At 36.3% G+C, this 19,628-nt stretch overlaps 1 protein-coding gene across 8 annotated transcripts in view; it reads right to left on the reverse strand.

Moving 5' to 3' along the window:
- Positions 1-19,628, reverse strand: part of STXBP5L (syntaxin binding protein 5 like) — a 199,625-nt gene that overhangs the window by 107,921 nt on the left and 72,076 nt on the right. For all 8 annotated transcript variants that reach the window (XM_014957184.1, XM_014957183.1, XM_014957182.1 and 5 more), the window contains exon 5: positions 1,625-1,759. In XM_014957184.1, coding sequence (XP_014812670.1) covers positions 1,625-1,759 — 135 coding nt within the window. The remainder of the gene's footprint in view (positions 1-1,624; positions 1,760-19,628) is intronic.

A 19,628-nucleotide genomic window follows, 5' to 3' on the forward strand; every position in this document is an offset into this window, starting at 1 on the left:
ATTTCACATCCAGGCTTGCTTATTTTGTCAGCTTTCATCCAATTTTGACTTTAAAAAAAAATTTGTGTTGGCCAATAAAAAAAAAAAAAAAAGAAAAGATTTATCCTAAAGAACTTTGAAATAATTAGGAAGTGAAACTGAGTGGAAGGCTTCCATGTCATAAAAGCTTTCAGATTTATTTCCGTACCGAACAGAAACATCCTAATGTCTGGAGGAAAGAAAATTCCAAATGCACACAAAATGAAAATGTGTTATTCTCAAAACCTCTAAGTTGTTATCTACTCAATTTAGTATATGTATTCACATTTTAAAACATAGGAATCAAAAAAAACCCCTCTAATACGTCAACATCACCTCAACATCACCAAAACAAAGTGAGGAAGAGAAAATAATTAGGATACTTCTCACCTGAAGAACTTGTCAAAATAAACATCTGAATTCTGGTTTTGATTAAACCATGCTTTCCAGCAGTAATTTTTCAGCCAAAATTACTGAGCAGAGCTGAGCAAAGTCTTACAAAGGCAGGACAAACAAACATTCCAAAACTGAGAACTGGACAAAATATTTATCATCAGACTGTCTGAATCCTGACTACTGTTTGAACCCTTGTTTTTATCTCCTTTGAATGAGGCACCAGTTTTGTCCCCCTAGGGGACACAGTGATTAGTGAGAGTCAGTGATAATAGTACAGGTAAAAAAGGCAAAGAGGAAAATTTTGGAGAAAAGTAGTTGCTGTCGATGTGATCTCTGCTTGGGACAGAGAATTAGATCCACCACTGTAGCCCTGCTCTTAGATACTGTCCTCTTGGTTCACTGAGCTTGGTGAATTTCAGTTTACTACCTGAGGTTACAGGTTCCTCACAATACCAAGTGGTATCTCAGAAACTGTATGAAATACTACGAGTTTGCCAGCAGCAGTTCGTCTTGCTGGAACTTCACAGAGGAAACAGCAAAGAAATAATTTTCAGTTCTGTTGAAACTTTTACTTGCAGGAAGCATAGACTTATCCCAGTCAGATTTTTACACAACTCTCCCTCCATTTCATACCCATGCCCCAGGCACCTGTGTTAGCTTGTCAGAGAACTGTCGTTTAACAGACGCTCATTATCTCTTCTATCACTTCATTAGGTTTTGATGAGACGGATTTAACTTCGAAATTAGCCCTGTGTTGAGCAGGAGGCTTGGACTAGAGGCCTGCAGTCCCTTCTCATCTAAATGATGCTACACTTCAATGAAGAGAAGTTCTCCATAGAGTCTTAGGGCGAACATACGCCATTATTGTCTTCTTAGGATGTTTGGAGGAGATGGTGGTCACAGTACCCTCATAAAACTAGTAAAGTCTGAACTTGTGAAATTAATGATTATCTGCATTTCCTGTAACTTCACAGTTAAAAAGATTGCCAAATCACTTTTTCTTTTATACAAAATATAATTACACGGTCTCTATCACAAATCTGAATTCCCAATGTCCTGTAACAAACCAGTTAATACTGCACACACATTCATTACAATAAAAGGTCAAAAGATTTGCTAATATTTGTATAAACAACTGTTTCTTAAAAATGAATCTTAATACAGCTACGAAAATGACCACAGACACAAATGTAAAAAAATCTACACTTACAGTTCTATTGCCTTGTTCCACATGATAACATATCCAGAAAGAATGAAGGACTCAATATTTACAATGTGTGTATTTCCCCTTTCTGTTCCAACATAAAGCCATTTACTCTGGAAAGGTAGATGGCAGTAAGTAATCCTGGAAAGGAAAACAAAAAAAAGTGTCTGAATATCATATCAACAATACTTTTTAACACTTCTGCAGATGAAATAACTGTTCTTTCCATTTTACAACTTGAGAAAAGACTGCCTAGCAGGCGCAGCATTCTGAAGAATGTACAGGGTTTGGGGGTTATTTCCAGAAAAATCATAAAAGAGAACACAAAAGAAAGCAAGGCCATCCTGCCTGCTCATATTAAGGGCAGCAAAAAAGAGCCGTATCACTTCAGCACTGAACTAAGTCACGTTATCTCCATGAGTATGTAAATTGCACTATGAGAGTATCCAAGATTCTCAAGTTAGTCTTTCTTAGTATAAGCAATTTTTCCAGTGCAACAAAGAGTAGTTAATGAATATCATCAGCATTAATGTTTTGCACAACAGAAGTCTTCAATCATTGATTCAAGAAAATATTCACTTTATTGGCTAGCTGGGAGAGCAGGGCACTACAGAAGAGCATTACCAAGAGCAGTTCAGTATTATATCCTAGACACACTGAATCCTGCACTCATATGATCCTTACAGGGTAATGAACCAGTGCTGTATTAGCTTGGAAAGATGTCAGGACAGCTTCTCATGATAATATATAAAAGTTTTCGCAGGTGATGAATGAGGAGATTCAGGTTTCTTTGACATTATAGTTATTATAGAGATATTACATACAGTCAGGCAAAACTAAATCTAAAAAAACCATTTGTTTTTGAAATATAATCGAATGCATGCTACCTATAGAGACTGAAACTTAATAATGATCTTATGATATAGACTCATGAATTTTGACACAAAGCTGGTATTTGGCTTGGTATGCCATACGTTATTATATTTATCATTCAGTTCCACAAGCAGGCTATTTCTAGCTTTTATATAAAAATTTGATTTAACAGCATTGCAATAACTTCTATACTTAACACCTTCATCCCCCACAAATGTATAAACAGTATTTAAGAACGCACATATTTCAATTTTTTATTCTTATGGTACAGCCATCTTTCTGAATTAATTATAAAGGAGTGAGAGGCCTGCTGGCTGTCTTCCAGTAATTTGGCCCTCTCAGTCATGTAAAATCCTCTGAGTAGAACATATGCCACCCTTTGAATTAAAGGAATTGTTCAATATCTATGCAAATTTCACATACTTTCTGTAATCGTTCCCTGTAAGGTACTCTCAACAAACAAAAAGATTCCAAACAGATTCTACACAGTATTTGGATAGCCCTGCAGTTTTCCAAATATCTAATCGTGTCAGAACATTTAACATTGAATTCATTCAAGAGAGAAAAAATTTTTGGTTTTGCCTTACGTATCACACCAGATTGAACACAACCGAAATATGCAGTTTTCCCATCCTAATTTATGGGAAAAATTATTACTGAATCATGAATCCAGAATAAGGCTTAACCTTCACAGAAATCTTGTTTTGCTGATTCAATTGAGACTTAAGTATGATATAGGCTTTGTTCTATCCACCTGTAAAGGGCTAAATTTTAGCATTAGTTGTCTAATTTTGGCAATAATTCCACTGCCTTTAGTGGGAAGAGAACCACGTTTTGCTTTGAGAATGAAAATTACAATTTTGTATGTATAAATGAAAATGCCTTCAAGCAGCAACTTAGTACTTATATTGTGGGTGCAGTCACATCGACAAATATCTGACAGAAAGAACTGCAGGTGGTCCATGCCACCTACATTCTCCTTGCTGGAGTTAAAGCTGTTAGCTTTATTTTTCTGTTCACAACAGATGCAAAGAACAATTTGGCCTCTTAACTTTGTAGTTTTACAAATGTGAAGCTGGTTTTCACATCTTCCCTGATCCTTCTCCTTAAACTAAGCAACTCGATTCTTTTGCTTTCTCTTCCAATGCACCATTTGCCACACTTCTGGTTAGATTAATATTTCGTCCAAATTATTTTTATTTCTTGCATTTCTGTACTAGCTCTACTTTTCTTTCTTGCACTCCAAAGCATACACATGCTCTGTCAGGTCCCAGCCCATGCAAAAAACTGCCTGGTTGATAAATCCTCTTAAGCACTTCACACTGATGTTCATTCAACATACGTTTGTAGTAAACTGTTAAATTACAGGAAAAAAAATATTTGTGCCTTTGAAAGTGCTGAAAATGTATCTGTCTATTGACTGACAAACAACTCATGAGTTACAAAGTCAACCCTAGTTGACCTGAATGCTGCTAATCCAAATTCTTGCAGTTCTGTCATCAGACTAAGCAGATTCCAATCCACCTAGAACTGTATTAATTTTCACTTGGCTGATAAACCCATTCACAAGGAAAAGATGCGGAAAACCTGGTCTCCAAAATGCAAGACTGAATCCAATACCTTGATTATGAATAAAGTCTCAAAATCACCTCCGACACCATATGAGGCTGCTCTGGTCTGCTTTTTTTCCTTATTCAAATTGGCTTCTCTAGCAGGTACTGCCACAACAGCCATCAGACTAAATGGGTGTCTAATTTCCCAGCTATTGCATGTTCACCATTTGCCCACCTTAGGTTTAAGATTTCAAGAACATAATGTTTCAAAAGCAAGGTTCTACAGTAAAAAGAAAATGAGACTAAAGAACTAACTACCGACCATCAGTCACTAGACTTATTTTCCTGCTGGCTTATCTGAAATCCAAGGCACCAGTAGCTATTAAATCTGGATATACGGTATGAAGGACCAGAGGAGAATTAGGTGTTGCTAAAGAATGAAGAAAATTACCACATTTTTTTCTGCTTTCCTAAGCTCAGCTATTTCCTCTCAAATAATCTTATTTTGTTCTAATGGATTTATGGGACAGTTGGATAAGAAAGTATTCTGCATGTTCTTTCTTCCACAATGAAAACTACCCTATGAGTCTTCACTGTTTACTGAAACCGTTATTACACATTATTGAATACCACCTTTTACAATATGTGAGCTTATATGAAAATGCTGTTCACTGAAAGACAACCCAGATATGTAACAATTAAAGCACAGGGATTACTACACATTTTAATACAATGCATTGTTAGGCTTCACCAAACAAAGCCAAATGATTTTCATATTTTCAGAAAACAATGCACTGCTCTGAAGTAGTTTTCTTTTACATTATGTAAATTAAATGCAAACTGCTTTATGTATTATTGACTTTTCACTTTTACAGAGGCTTGAAAGCTTTGAAGCAAGCCTCAGATTTTTAATGAACATCTTCCACTTAAGTAAGTACTGAAATCACATAACGATTTCTTCAAGAGAAAACACTGAAGTCTCGTACTGTAGTTTTCATTGTGGATGAAAGGTATCCCTCTATTAGTCATATAGCCCACAAAGAAATTAATCTGTCCTTTGATGCCTTTATGAAAACCAGTCAATTAGCCAGAAAGAAAGACAGGCTATTTTTCTTCTTAAGAAGGTAAGAATTGTAGTGATTTATGCAAGTATGGAATGCTTCTGCCAAAATTTAATCAGATTGTCAATCTGATTGAGATAACATGGAGCCCAATTAAAGGGTGACCTGAGAATTTCCTCAATGTTGATCACTTAACAGAAAGTCAGCCAGAAATAGGGATATTATACATTCTTAGGAGCAAACCACAATATGAGTCTCATTGATTGTTATGAGAAATAGCAAAAACCATGGACTGATAGAAAAAAAAAAGGTGCTCCTGTGCTGCCAAAATGGTCTGGAACATTGCATCAGTTTTCCAATGCATTCAAAGGACAAAACAGGATATAAAATGTAATTTAATAAAAAAAAAAATCAATAGGTGCCAAATAAAACACCTAAATCAGAGTTTATTAAGCAAAGGCTTTTTAGCAAGAGTCCTGGAAACATTAATAAAATTATGTAAGAAATGTAAGAGAGATAATGGAATAACTTAAAGAGGTATTGTCAAAAAAATTGAACCTTATTTTATAAGTGAATATATCCTGGCTAGCAAATTTTGGAAAGGTGTATTTTCAGAAAATCATAGTACTCTACAGTCTAACAACTCCAACCAAAAAAACTCATTGCATATTAGTAGAATAGTACAATGTTAAAATAATTTAGACTGCTACATTCTCTGAAATACTAGTAAAAACTCTCAGGTGGCTTAAAATCATCTTTATTACACTAATCATATTGCTCTAAGAAAAATAAAAGATAATTCTGAGAATACTTCTTTCTGCCTCTGCTTTGTTATTTTTGTTTCCCTATTTTTAGTATGAAAAACTTTCCTGGAACACTGTTCCTGGTGGAGAGTGGGGAGGGCTGCGGAAGTGAGGAGAATAAATTGCATTTTTGTCAAAATGATGAACAGTTTCTCCAATTTAATTATTTAATTGCTTATTTCCTTGATATCAAGACTGCAACTAAATTTATACTGTCTTTTCCCCTTATGCAGATAATCTTAAATATGGACAAGCACAGAACATGTATAGCCCTTATGCCCAGCACTGACTGGCAGAAGGGCTTGGTTTCTGTAAGTTCCTACAAAAACCAAACATCATCTTGAACTGCTTCTCAGAATCCTACCAAAATAAGCTTCACTGTCCAGGGTCTCAGAAAAAATGGAAATCTCAGAAATTTTCACGAGAAGTGGAAGACAAAACATGAAGAAGCCTTAATTTGGGCACGTGAGTAGTTAACAGGAAGCAAGCCCAGTAGCTGCAAGGCATGTCAGCTTGGTCCTGGCCCAGCCTTCCCCCAGCTGGCAGTGACTATTAAGTTATAGCCCATGTCTTACACACAATTTACAGTGCATTGTCCCAGAATGGATGAGTTCAGCTGCTGAGAAAGTTAATCACCTTCTTAAGAAGGTTATGCACATCAGAAGTCTATCTTTTCATTAGCAATTATGGCTCCCATCCTGACTCAAGGGGTCTTCTCCAGCATCCTTTGGTGCCTTCAGCAGTCTCCACCAATTTATGTTACTTATCTCAGCTGGTCATCATCACAAGCTGTTCTCTGGGCACTGCCACCTGATAGACTGGCCATCCTCCCCAATACTAGCCAATGGCTGGCTGATGTTCTGTCAGGTCCCCTTTCAAAGCAGTTCATTCTAGAGAGGAATCTGTGGCCTTTGTAGCCCTCAATGAATATTCACACCAGAGGAAAACCAATAGGTAAACCTTTCCCTTCCTTCTCGACTTCTGCAGGATTTCTGCTCCCCATTAATGAAAACTACAGCTGCTGAAGGTCCCTCATGACTTTGTATACAGCCCCCTTTCTCCCTCCAAGCACAAATTATGTCCAACCAGCTGATTTTTCTCCTCACCACTTCCTTAATCTTTTGGTATTTTTGAACTAAAGTAATATGGAAAGTCACAAGTGACATACACAAAAGACCAGACTCATATAGTGCCCCTCCTTCTCCAGCAGTTGAAAGCCCACTGGCCTTTCTGAGGGGGCTTCTGGCTAGCCAGTATTCTCAGAATGTGTAAGGTTGCTTTTCTGTCAGCTCACACGGGAACATTATAGCTGGGTTGATTGCTTTAAGTCATGAAATGCACACAATAAGATTTAAATGGGTATTCAAGCAAAGTGATTTGTGGCTGACCTGAAGTGCCTAAACAGAAGCACAGGCTAAAGCTACAGACGATGAAGAAAAGGAGCTGTCTCCAGCAGATCAAGCAAAAGGATGTAAATTATGAGCTATTTGGCCTCTAGAGATATTTACTCTTCTCCCTGAACTATATATAAATTTGGAGCTCATCAGCTCTGTAAGACATGTAAAAGACATGTACAACAGCAGCAACCCATGCGGTCTGCTGGCTGTATCATGGGATGTGTTTGCAGCTCCACTGGTTTGCAGTTCCCCAGAGAGATGTGAGTTGGGTCTGTGCACAGTATTAACAGTGTTTCCCCTGCAACATGGACTGTTTGAGTGATTATATACCAGGAAGCCCTAGGAAGGCAGAAATCCAAGATGAACTCCATTACTAGGATTTCCAGTGTTTAAGTTAAACTTTTAGATTAATTTACTTGAAGTGTATACACAGTCTCGAGGGCTGACACGAGTACAGGAAATACTTTAAATTACTAACTGGCACGACTAAGAGTCAAATGAAATACATAGCAGTTCAACACATCTGGACAGTTTTTCTCTTCGGGGTCTTGGTGACACTATATCACCAAGAATCTTTCACATCAATCTTTCTCCAATTCAAACTAGATCCTCCACATACCACACAAGACCATTTCAAAAATGTATAGTAGCCCCCCCCCGCCCAGATCCTAGCAGCCACTGAATGAACCGAACATGGCTTTCGGGCTGATTCTTGTGGTCCACCTGTTTGGTTTTTTTTTAAAGTGTGATTTAGTTTTAACTTTAATTAGGAAAAAAACCTTCTATTTCACATATATTTTCTGCTAGCATCATCAGTGAACACTTATTTTGAATTAAAAATCAATTGGTCCTTCTTATTTTATGTTTTACTTACTTATATAGAAGAAAGTGGAGCTGACAACACATTGTACAGAATCTGGATTTTTTTCCAGCTGAGTGTTATACAGATTGCTCATATTCTTTGTTGTTTTAAGACTATAGTGCATATGCTGCATTTAAAGTTTATGACAGGACTGGTTAGGTGAAGAATATCTAATGAAGAGTGTAACAATTAGAACTTAGTTCTATTTTTCCTACCAGTCAGGAGCTGAATGTGACTATTCTGTTTATAACTACTCAGTGAATCAGCTCTAGCAATAAACTCTAGCTTATGAATGAAAGTCACACACTATTTACAATTAAACACTGTGAAACAAGTCATCATTTAGCTCACATGCTACTGTGTTTATTTGCTGACTGAACTATCAATACTTGCAAATAGTAGGACCACTTGATGACATTACTTAGGCCTCAAAGAAGTCTGTAGAGATCAATGTTTTAAAGAAAGAGACAGTAAAATGAATTGCTTTACATGAGACAGTACATGTTCCTTATGAAGGAACAAGAATGAAATATGGAGTCAAAGCAGTGGTAACAAGTACTTTCTAGAGCTATACATCTGTTTGCAGAAGTCCCTTTCAAGTTCAGTATCTCAGATAATTCAGTTTGCCCAATCAGTTCACAAAACAGATTTGTCTTTATTTTATATCGCTTTAGCTACAAGTACTCATTACTGCCAATTACTTAAATGTATCAACTAGCTGCTGGTCCACTGCTGCTTTCAAAGTGTTTGATACCTGCATTTTTCATTATGTCCATTACCTGAAATATTATACTTAAACAAGTTATAAGAATAAGAAAGAGGAATCCGTGAAGTAGAAAAAAAAAAAGTGAATTTTTAAGAAATGCAGTAGAAAAACTATTTCTTTCTCAAGGTACTTTGGTTTTGTCCCTAGCTGGGTTCCTTTTTTACTTTTGATCTACAGGCACATTCTGAAGCACCCTGATTTTTAGAAATTAGGATTGACTGTTAATCCTTTAAAGTGTTAAAAAATAAAACATAAAGTGCAAAGCAAAGCACTATCAATAATATATTCAGTTTCTCATCTTCCTTTTTCCCTGTTAAAACAATCAAAAGCAAAATCAGGCTGTTCCTCTGTTTCTTCAAAAGCTAGATGTTCCTATGCAAAACTTCTGGACAGCTGAAATAATGCTGTAAGCCTGAAGTTAGGCCCATTCTTGAATTGTGAGCATACTATTTTATATGAATGTGCAACCACAACCGTAATTAATACTTTATAGCATTCCATAAATACTTTAAGACACAAATGCTTATGTTGACTATACAAAATGTAGGAACTATGTGAGCATTTATAATAGTTGTTAACAAAATTAATAACAAGCAGTTAACTCAACTTAAAAGAGCCTAGAACAAATCAGAAAAAGCGTATTCAAAACCATATTAGATGCATTACATTTTATTAGACTAGTAAACCTGGAGATTTCCCTTGACTAAAGACTGAATGTATGTATTTAGATAAAAGCTTATGAAGTTATCATGAGCTCTTTACAACAGCAACACATACAGCATGCAACAGGTCCTTTGGGTTTCACTAGTTTTATTTCTTATAAGTAACCTTCTTACAACTCTGTAGAAGTTCATCCTGACCCTTTCAAGATGCCCTAACACATATGAACAGGCAGCAGCATTGTAACTTCCTATAATATAAGATGCAGGCATTTAAATTCACACCCGCAGTAACTTAATGGCTATCTTAGCAGCAGCACAGTGTCATGTTAATTGGCATGACTGCAGCTCCAGAACAACTTAAAATTCACTCTTGAAATCCCAGTGTGCAAGGGGACGGCAATTTTTGTAGCTTTTGCTACTAGTAATTTGTTTAATCTTCAAGATGACAGAAGCTTAATTTCCTTCCTTTTGGACACAAGCAGAGCAAAAGATGCTCTCTTTTGTCAACTCCCTTTTACAGTTTTGACTGTAAGTTCATTGGGATGTCTTGCATGTGGGAACACTGGCAGTGGCGTACTCTCCCTGGCTTGATCTTCAGTATTACACAACATGAATACAGTAAATTGAATAGGTGTAACTTGTAGGCTTGGACCCAGGAAAAAAAGACAAGGAAATTATATAGAAATTTGCTTCTTCAGAAAGAAAAAGATGCTGGAAGAAACCAGCATACTTTTCATTGGCTTCCAATTTGTTTCTGATGCCAGCTCAAGGCCATTAGACAACAAAAATGAGAATAAAAGTTCCACAAAATCAGTGGAGCGAGCAAATTAATGAAACAAGGTTGGCAAAGAGACTCTTGCTTTCATCTTTAGGGGAGAGACAATGTACATAATTTTTCTCTCATCTACTGGCTTGTGAAATCACTATTTCTTATTTGCAATACTTCACTTGTTCTCCATTAATTTCTTTGAAGGGTAAGTAAAAATGGAGTTGTAATACCAAGGATAGTGACAGTGATGGGCAATACAGACCACTATAATAGCTACCGAGTTCCTTAGCAATAAGAGAAAGCCAAAAAATAAAGGATGGAAGAGGGAGATCAAAAACTTTGTCTTTTGAGAACATGATTTCTTTCATTGATTTTGTAGCAGTTGCATTGAGAAAGCCCAACACCTAAGGGTAGAGTTTCTCTCATCCTCTCACCCAACACTGAAGCTATAAATGGAAAACACAGTTTTTGCTTCCCAATCTCATAGTTTCAAAAAAGGACTTAGATCAAAGATGAAAGCCTGAAACTTGTCTTTTGCTAAACAGTTTGACTTTACATAGTTGTTAGAAAAGTAAACTAAAGATATGCTAGTATTTGGTCCCGTTTGCTGCAACATACATAAATCTGTGTTGATATCATAGATTCTTACTACAATGAGTTTAAAACCTATTTTATACCAATATCGATCAAGCTATTTGGAATAACTCTACTACCAGGATAACACTGAAATACTGAAATTGACTTCAAAGTAAAAAAAAAAAAAAAAAGGCATTTTATATGTTTATACTTTTTCTATGTATACACACTTTTTTTTTTCTAAACAGCTTCCATCAATTAAAATCATGTAGACTATTGGACACCAGCTGTTCTCATTTGTTATGCTTCAGTAGAGAGGGACTCTGTGATTAACAGTCCTTGTTTTTCTGCAATCTGTAGTCTCTCTTCTCTTCCTGCTCATGTACTGTTTAATGAGATAATCTCAATACTGACATTACTAGCTCTATTTCTGATTTACTGGAATAATGCCCAGAGTTTATTGTGACAGAAGGAAAAGTATCCTAAATCATCGCATTGGATTCTGCTTGAAGCTGACATGTGCCTGAGCAGGAGCAAGGGACGTTGTGGTTTCCAAGAAGCAAATGACTTTCTGCAGCAGAACGGGTGCATGTTCTTCATGGCTTTAATATATGACTGGAAATCTAATGTAACAAAGGTCAAAGGATAGATCCGGACTATGAAAGACACCTCAAAACTCAAATTTGAAAACTTCAATAACCAAAAGCACAGAGTTCCTGTAACTATACTGTAGCAAGCTGAGAATTCCAACTAATAATGTAGACTCTTTATGATGTTGAAATTTTAAAAGACATCTTTTTTTTTTTTTTACTCTTGTCTAATATGACTGCATATGATATGAAGTAGACGATGCATTTTTGTATTACAGAATTGGACTTCTCATTTGTTATGATTGTGGCCATGAAAAATGGCTGTTCAATGTACAGCTGTGTATATATTTAAAATTTTGCTATCCAAACCCGGCCTTAGAGCAATTTGGCAACACAGCTGCTATGTGAAAACAACATAACATGTTACACTGTGTTTTCTCAAAAAAGCAGAAATCTACTGACAAACATGCTTTCTTTTCTACAAAGCATAAGAAACAACAAGCACACTGCTCAGCATATGATCTGAAGTTTTGCAGCACACAGCAACATTATGTCTGCTGTTAAAAGCTGAGGGATTTTTTTTCTGAGGAAAGAAACCAACACACAAATTTTTCAAGTAATCAGAGGTGACCAGGTAACACAAAAATTAATAATTCAGGTTTTTCTTCCCTATTGAAGTAAAAAAAAATTCACAAAGATGTTTTGCAAAATGGAATTTTGAAGAGATACCTGTTTTCTCATAGAAATAACAAAAGGAACTACTGCCAGAGTGACACAGAGAAAGAGGTAAACTGGAAAAGAGGGTTTATCAGGCCAGAAGGCCCTCTAGTCCCTGTGCTGTTAAGTCCTCAGGTAACTGTGCTAGCTACACATTGTTCTCTAGCAGCTCTAAGCGTCATGATGATTTCATGTCTGTGTGTGTGTGCACACAGAGACACACACACATATATGTGCATTCACATACCTGCATATGCATATAGCAAATCTATAAAGTTACTTCATTAGCTGTTATAAGTAAATTTCATTTTTCAAACATTTTAATTATGCTGTATTTACAGCCAGAACATTTGACCTACTACCACCTAGAAACAGTGATTTTGGTGTTTCAGAGTTGAGAAAGTTCTTCTTAGAAACCTTCACTTGATATGCTTTCCATGGGCTCAGATGAAATTGCAAATCTCTTATATACTTGCCAAAATATTTTATGTAAAAAGCTTTAAATAAAGCAGTAAGTCAAATGAACAGCTCAGGGGTGGATTGGGGGAAGTGGAGGCTGCTGTCTCCACTTCAGTTGGTACAGTTTTAGCAATAGGGAAAAGTAATAGTTTGTAAGTCATCTTTCATGTTTTTTTGGTGCTTGGGCTATTAAATATAGCTGTTATCTATTAGAGTAATTAATAAATAGCTTTTCAGCTATTTTCTGTAAACCTGTGTTTAATGCACCGATGTGAGAAAAATGTGAATTCATTTGCAAATGATTGATAACCATGAAATGGAAAAACATTTGCCAAATTATTCATCATGCTTTGTCATGTGTTTTCTGAAGTCCTGGACATATGCTTCTAAAATGAAGACATATTTGTAACCACTGTAACACAGCAACTGCTTTTGCTGTTTAGAGACTTTTCTCAGAAATTATAAAAAAATCAAATTACTGTATTTGAAAGGACACTGTATCAGGGAGTATAGTGATAGGATGAGGGGTAATAGTTTTAAGCTGAAAGAAGGTAGATTTAGATTAGATATTAAGAAGAAATTCTTTACTGTAAGGATGGTGAGATGCTGGAACAGGTTTCCCAGGGAAGTTGTGGATGCCCCATCCCTGGAGGTGTTCAAGGCCGGGCTGGATGGGGCTTTGAGCAACCTGGTCTGGTGGGAGGTGTCCCTGCCCATGGCAGGGGGGTTGGAACTCAATGATCTTTAAGGTCCCTTCCAACTCTAACCATTTTGTGATCCTAGGATACACTGTGCTAATGTTATTGCATATTTCAAAGTCTCATTACAGAAATAGAACCTTTATGTACAGAGCTGTGTAAAAATAGATCTTAAATATCTTAGCTCTCTAGTTGCCTTCAGAGAAGCTGTATAGCCAAGAGGTATAAAAGCAGATACTGTGGCATAATGCAGATAAGGACATTTTTAATTGAAATGAAAGTGAAAATAATAATATTGGCAGAATCCTGGTGGACTAAAAATTACTTTGGAGAAGACTTCAAAAGTCACCATTAAAAAAAAAAAAGAGGCTCTCAAATTCAAGGTTGGATCTGTATATAAACAGAGATCTTCTTAATATTCTAGAATGAAAAATATGACCAGGACTTTTGTAATCAAAAGAGAGCTTATTGCATCATGTACAGATTAGAAAAGAAGTATTGCTAAGGTAGGTTTGCCAAAGATAGGCTATTCCAGAATATTCCTATTGTAAGAAATATAGTGTATGTCAAAATTAAATACAGCACTTATAAAAACCATAGCTATAAAATTCTGTTTTTAATGTCTCTTCATTCTACTGAAAAAGGAAATATTTTACTGGATACTTGAGGGATTCCAAAGTATTAGTTTTACAGTTGATCTTGTAATTTCATAAGTGGTCGTGGTACTAGTATTAATGAAACCTCTTAGGGACACTATTACAGAGGAAGGACAATCTACACAAGTAGAGTACAAGAAATGGAATAAAATTTAAAATGCAAAGCGCAAGGTCTCAAACTTCAAATAATAAGAACTTCCACTTTAGGATTGGAACTCATGATACAGAAGTGATGGAAAAAGGTAATTTCAATTTCACTTGTCTTGCTTTGCTTCCACTCTCAAAGGTTTGCACTGAAAAGCAGCAACATTCCCTGCCAGCTAGATATCCATCAGGGAAGAAGTGTAATGGGTGTATTAGTCAATCACAGCAAGACCACAAGCACTGATAAGATGAAGCCATGTAAAAGGAAGATGTTATTACACTATGCATCAGTAAACATATTCCTGCAGAGATTACAAAAGAAAATGGTAATGTCAATGTCCACAGCACAGATGGGACTCTATCTGCAATGTTTCCTTGTCTAATCATCAGCTCTGAGAAAACCGATATGAAAAGAAAGGCCAAAGAAAAGAAAAGGGAATGAAGACGCACATTTATAAAGGAAAACACAGAATCTTGTCTTTTGTACTGAAAATAAAAAAGAATAAAGCAGGTTGTGAATGAATACGAATGAGCTATTTAACTGCAATGGAGAGACAAAATATTTAAAACACATGACAATGTGGGCCAGAGTATCATAATAAATGGGAATAAAAGCCATAAAAATAAATTTAGTCTTGAAGCTGGAAGGTTTCTTGCCATCAGAAGGATGAAATTAGCATGCAGCCATTCTCCCTAGTAGGAGAAGTAGTGGACTTAAGCTCAAATAGTTATATAATAGTGTCACAATCCTGACTGGGAGATCATTGCCATGTGGAGGAGTTAGTGATCCACAGAGCAGTTAACCTGAGTAGGTACAAGCTGGTGCTGTGCTGGGCTACACGTACAGGGTGGTCTTCAGGCTGTGTTATGCTGCATGCATCCAACAGAGGAGCCTCCAGGCAGCTCCCACTTGGTGACTGCACCACCTGAGTGGCCTTGCCTTTACCTAACAGTGCAGACGGAAGTTTTAGTGTGAGCGTCCCTTCTGTTTTAGAAATAATGAATACAGTTCTTATAAGAAAATCCTATAATAACTTCAATGACCAAAATGGTGTAGCCTTATCTATGGATGGGATCTGCACAGCGTGATAATGATGCCTTTTTGACAATGCACAGCTTGGGGTTCCCAACATTGACAGGGATCTAAGATTATCTATACTATTATCTCACTTTTTAATAAATATGCTAATAAATAGCATTTATAATGATAACGTAGAGTCTGAGTGCCTTTCATAAGGGGATCATAAGGGACCAGCACCTCTTGATCCATAACATAGTCAGCTTGATCATTATATAAAAGGAGGTACATGAGTTGTCTGGTCTGCAACCATAGGGAACTGGACTGAGGTGTCAGTGGCCAGTCCAGACCAAAACACAACAGGAGGTCCCTTCAGCTCCAGTCCCCTAGAAGACCCACATATTTAAGATCTATTAAAAAGAAAATCTCAGGGATCATGTGAGTGTTCATTCTACTTTAGTGGAATTGCATAATCTCATAAATCTATCAAATCACAACTGGTAATACTTGGTGTCAGCAAGCTAATGTATGTTTTGTATTTTTACCTTTGTTGATTGTTTAGGTAATACATGTTGAAGAAAAAAACCAACAACAAATTACTTGTGCTAAATTTCTTTTTTCATCATTTCAACTAGGTTGCATACCACCTTTCCAGAACAAGCTTATGGCTCTTGATGATCCTATAGGTCAAGAGTACTAAGAAATTTTCCATAAAATGATGTAAGACCTGAAAAAAGAATGTAATGTAACGTGATTTGGGTCAGTCTCACTGGAGAAACTTTCTATCCAGTCTTTTGTCTTTCTGAAGTGCTATTTGACAAAGTCCACTTTCCTGCCCTGCAGTACTAAAGCACAGTATTATAGATCAGAGGTGTTCTTTATGAGCTTCAGGAATCTTTCCAAGCTCAATAACTGCAAGTAAATAATATTAATTGGTTATTGAAATCCCTCAGCATTTTTCATCATTTCAACTAGGTTGCATACCACCTTTCCAGAACAAGCTTATGGCTCTTGATGATCCTATAGGTCAAGAGTACTAAGAAATTTTCCATAAAATGATGTAAGACCTGAAAAAAGAATGTAATGTAACGTGATTTGGGTCAGTCTCACTGGAGAAACTTTCTATCCAGTCTTTTGTCTTTCTGAAGTGCTATTTGACAAAGTCCACTTTCCTGCCCTGCAGTACTAAAGCACAGTATTATAGATCAGAGGTGTTCTTTATGAGCTTCAGGAATCTTTCCAAGCTCAATAACTGCAAGTAAATAATATTAATTGGTTATTGAAATCCCTCAGCATCATTCTTTCAGAAGTGACAAACCCTGATGCAAGACCATATCACACATATTTAGTATTTAGCTTTAGTGTTTGAGGTCTGTGCTGTGTTCACATTTGGCAAGAGACAATTCGTAAGGCAAAAAAATAAACAAATATCTGCACAAGGAAGTTTTGTAAAAAATTCTGTAAGATATGGAAGCGAATGCCAATCAGCAGCGTGGCTTCTTTTACTTTCCTCAGTTTTTTCCTTTATCAGCCTGAGAAAGTTTAAATCCTTTCCGCAAACTGAGGCAGGATTGTACGATGAAATATTGCTTTATATTTCAGTTCTGTGGCTCTTGGAATAGCTAAATGCTATTACATGCATCATGTTTTTTCCTTTATCAACCTGAGAAAGTTTAAATTCTTTCCACAAACTGTGGCAGGATTGTATGATGAAATATTGCTTCATATTTCAGTTCTGTGGTTCTTTGGAATAGCTAAATGCTATTACATGCATCACACCATGTAATCAGAATCTGTTTTGTGGTATAGCATAGCTGTGCAACTGCACTGAACCTATTAACTGCTGCCATGCTTGATGACAGACCTCGGACTAATTTGAAAGTATGTAAACAATATACAATTTGCAGTTACATGATATTATCCAGGAGGCTTGTTTATGAGCAGGCAAGCTATCACAGGAATTCAGTTCCTTGAACATCCAATGAGACAGATAATCTAAGTTTAGTAACTCACAAGTCCCTAACACACAAGTAGACAGAAACAGGTACTGCTGAGACTGCACAGCCAGTCACTAGTATTCATTTAACAGCCTCTTGCTGTCATTAATAACACAGGACACAAAATCCTGCAAAGATACAGCAAGACAGATAAACAAAGATATAGCTACTCTCAGGAAAGAATATAGACCAACACACAAAAGCAAAGTCACCAGATACAAGAATTCCTGTCTTTTCTCTTTGCTTCCAAGCACTGCAGTAATATTTTCAATCATCTTGTTCAAATACCGCATGATCTCAGATGTAGAAGTTTCTAAATTAACAGTAAGTTACAGCTAACTGAGAATTGCTCTAAAAGTCACTCACTTAAAAGGCTCCTCTTCCTCTATGACTATATACCTTTAACACTGACGGAAGTGTTACAGATTAGAGCCCCAAAGCCAGTTATACAGATGTCACCTGGTGACTCCCCTGCAGAAGGGCACTTGTGGTGCTGCCATCGGTGCACAGTGCATGCAGATGGATTTAAAGATCCAACAGAACTTGTACTCGGTGTTCAGGTATGCTGAGAATAAGTCAGTGGATAAATTGTTGGAGCGCTGTTGGCTCACTTGTACCATGCCAGGCAGCACTGGCTAAAAGAAGAAAAACAGGAGGCTATTCCCCATGTCCGTCAACACAACTGAACCAGCTCAGGTTCAGAATAACAGAGGATGAACTAGGTTCATAAGTGAAACTAGAGCACACAGGCCTAACGAACCTGGATTTCACACTGTAATCCTTGCTGGTTTTTCCCATCCCAGTTGCACTAATCTTAAATGGGAAAGCTACGTAAACTGTTGTATATTTAAAGTTATACTTGCTGAAGTCTACTCTGACTACATTGAAATAATTAATGTCTATAATAAGTTTCAGTGGTTTAGCTTAATTCTAATGTTCTTTGCAGCAGGTAGAGACAGTGTCTAGTTCCAGTCATTATTTATTTTGCCTAAATTGTCTACTGAAGGTGAATCTGGCATCTCCTATGATATCAAAGAAGAAAAAGCAGAGACTAACATAAGGAACATAAGGAACATCACCATAATGTTACAATTCCAAAGTGCTGAAGACATTCTTATGAATCATTTCCAGAGGTTAAAAAGTTTTACCTGTCAATTCCCTTTGTAAATGGAATGGCAAATCATATAATATCAACCATATGCTACTGTCAAGCATGTCTTTCAACAACTGTGTTATCATTACGGCTCCTGGTACGGGGCCAAGCACTGAAACACATTGCTTACTTTTATATTTTCTTGAAGGTTCTTAACGCATTGAATTACATTCCAATTATAGCAATAGAAATTTTAGATTATAACCATATATTTTGATACGAGGCAAACCCATCTAATTTGCTAAAAAGTCCAGAGTATTACACTATAGAACAAAAATATCAGTTTGTCATTGTGTCTTATTCTCCAGTGCTCCTTCTACACTTGCTCCAAAGAGACACTTAGTAAAGGAGCCATGAATTATCAGACAAGTTAATCTTGCTAAGGTTGCATCAGCATTAGTTTAACAATAGGTCAGAAGAAGAAAAAAATAAATCTGGAGAGGTTGCAAACTATGATTTAATGGCTACAAAAGTGTATTTTGTTAGTGAATTATTATTCATAAATCATTCAGTGTCTTAATACTGAATGCTACATGGTAAGTGAAAGATAACCAGTGCGCTGCATTTAAGAGTTCTTTGGTCTTTACATCTGTTTTTTTACCAACATCTAAAGAAAAGAACAAACATGGTTTTTACTTTTGTGGGAGGGAAAGGGGAAATATATATATGTATATGCTTGAGGAAATTTGACTCAAGTAGTTGCATAAAAATGTACAAAAACACTGCTAAGAGCAGATTTTAGTCCATTATCCTGCAATCTTAAATGTCAAGAAACAGAAGCAATTTGCAAATTAAACAGTTGAACAAGATGAAGATTGGTGCACTGAGTAATACCCAAAGACTCGTGTAGTGTTCATCCATGTAACAGAATCTAACAGCTGTACAGTTCATGCATCAAATATTTTGAAAACTCAGAATAAACTGATTCTACGTGAAAGCTAATTAATTGAAGTCAAATTAATCAAGAATGTGGAGTAGTACAACTATTTTCCTAATCACAAGCAGATAAAATAGTAGAATTATAAGTGCATTATATTCCATCACTTCATGAAGTAGATCTACCAGTTGTTCAGAAAAAAAAAATCTAAAACAAACAACCTATTAAGGAGGCAAACACACTGTATGAATAAAATTACTATTTTTATAAATCCTCAAGAGAGACATCCAAATAGAAAAAACTGAAGCAGTCACATGCTCCATTTTCATAAGTAAAATGCATCTAAATAATTATGCGTTTGGTTCTGTAAAACCTGTAT

Source organism: Calidris pugnax, unplaced genomic scaffold (assembly GCF_001431845.1).
Source record: "Calidris pugnax isolate Ruff unplaced genomic scaffold, ASM143184v1 scaffold225, whole genome shotgun sequence".
NCBI classification, from domain to species: domain Eukaryota; kingdom Metazoa; phylum Chordata; class Aves; order Charadriiformes; family Scolopacidae; genus Calidris; species Calidris pugnax.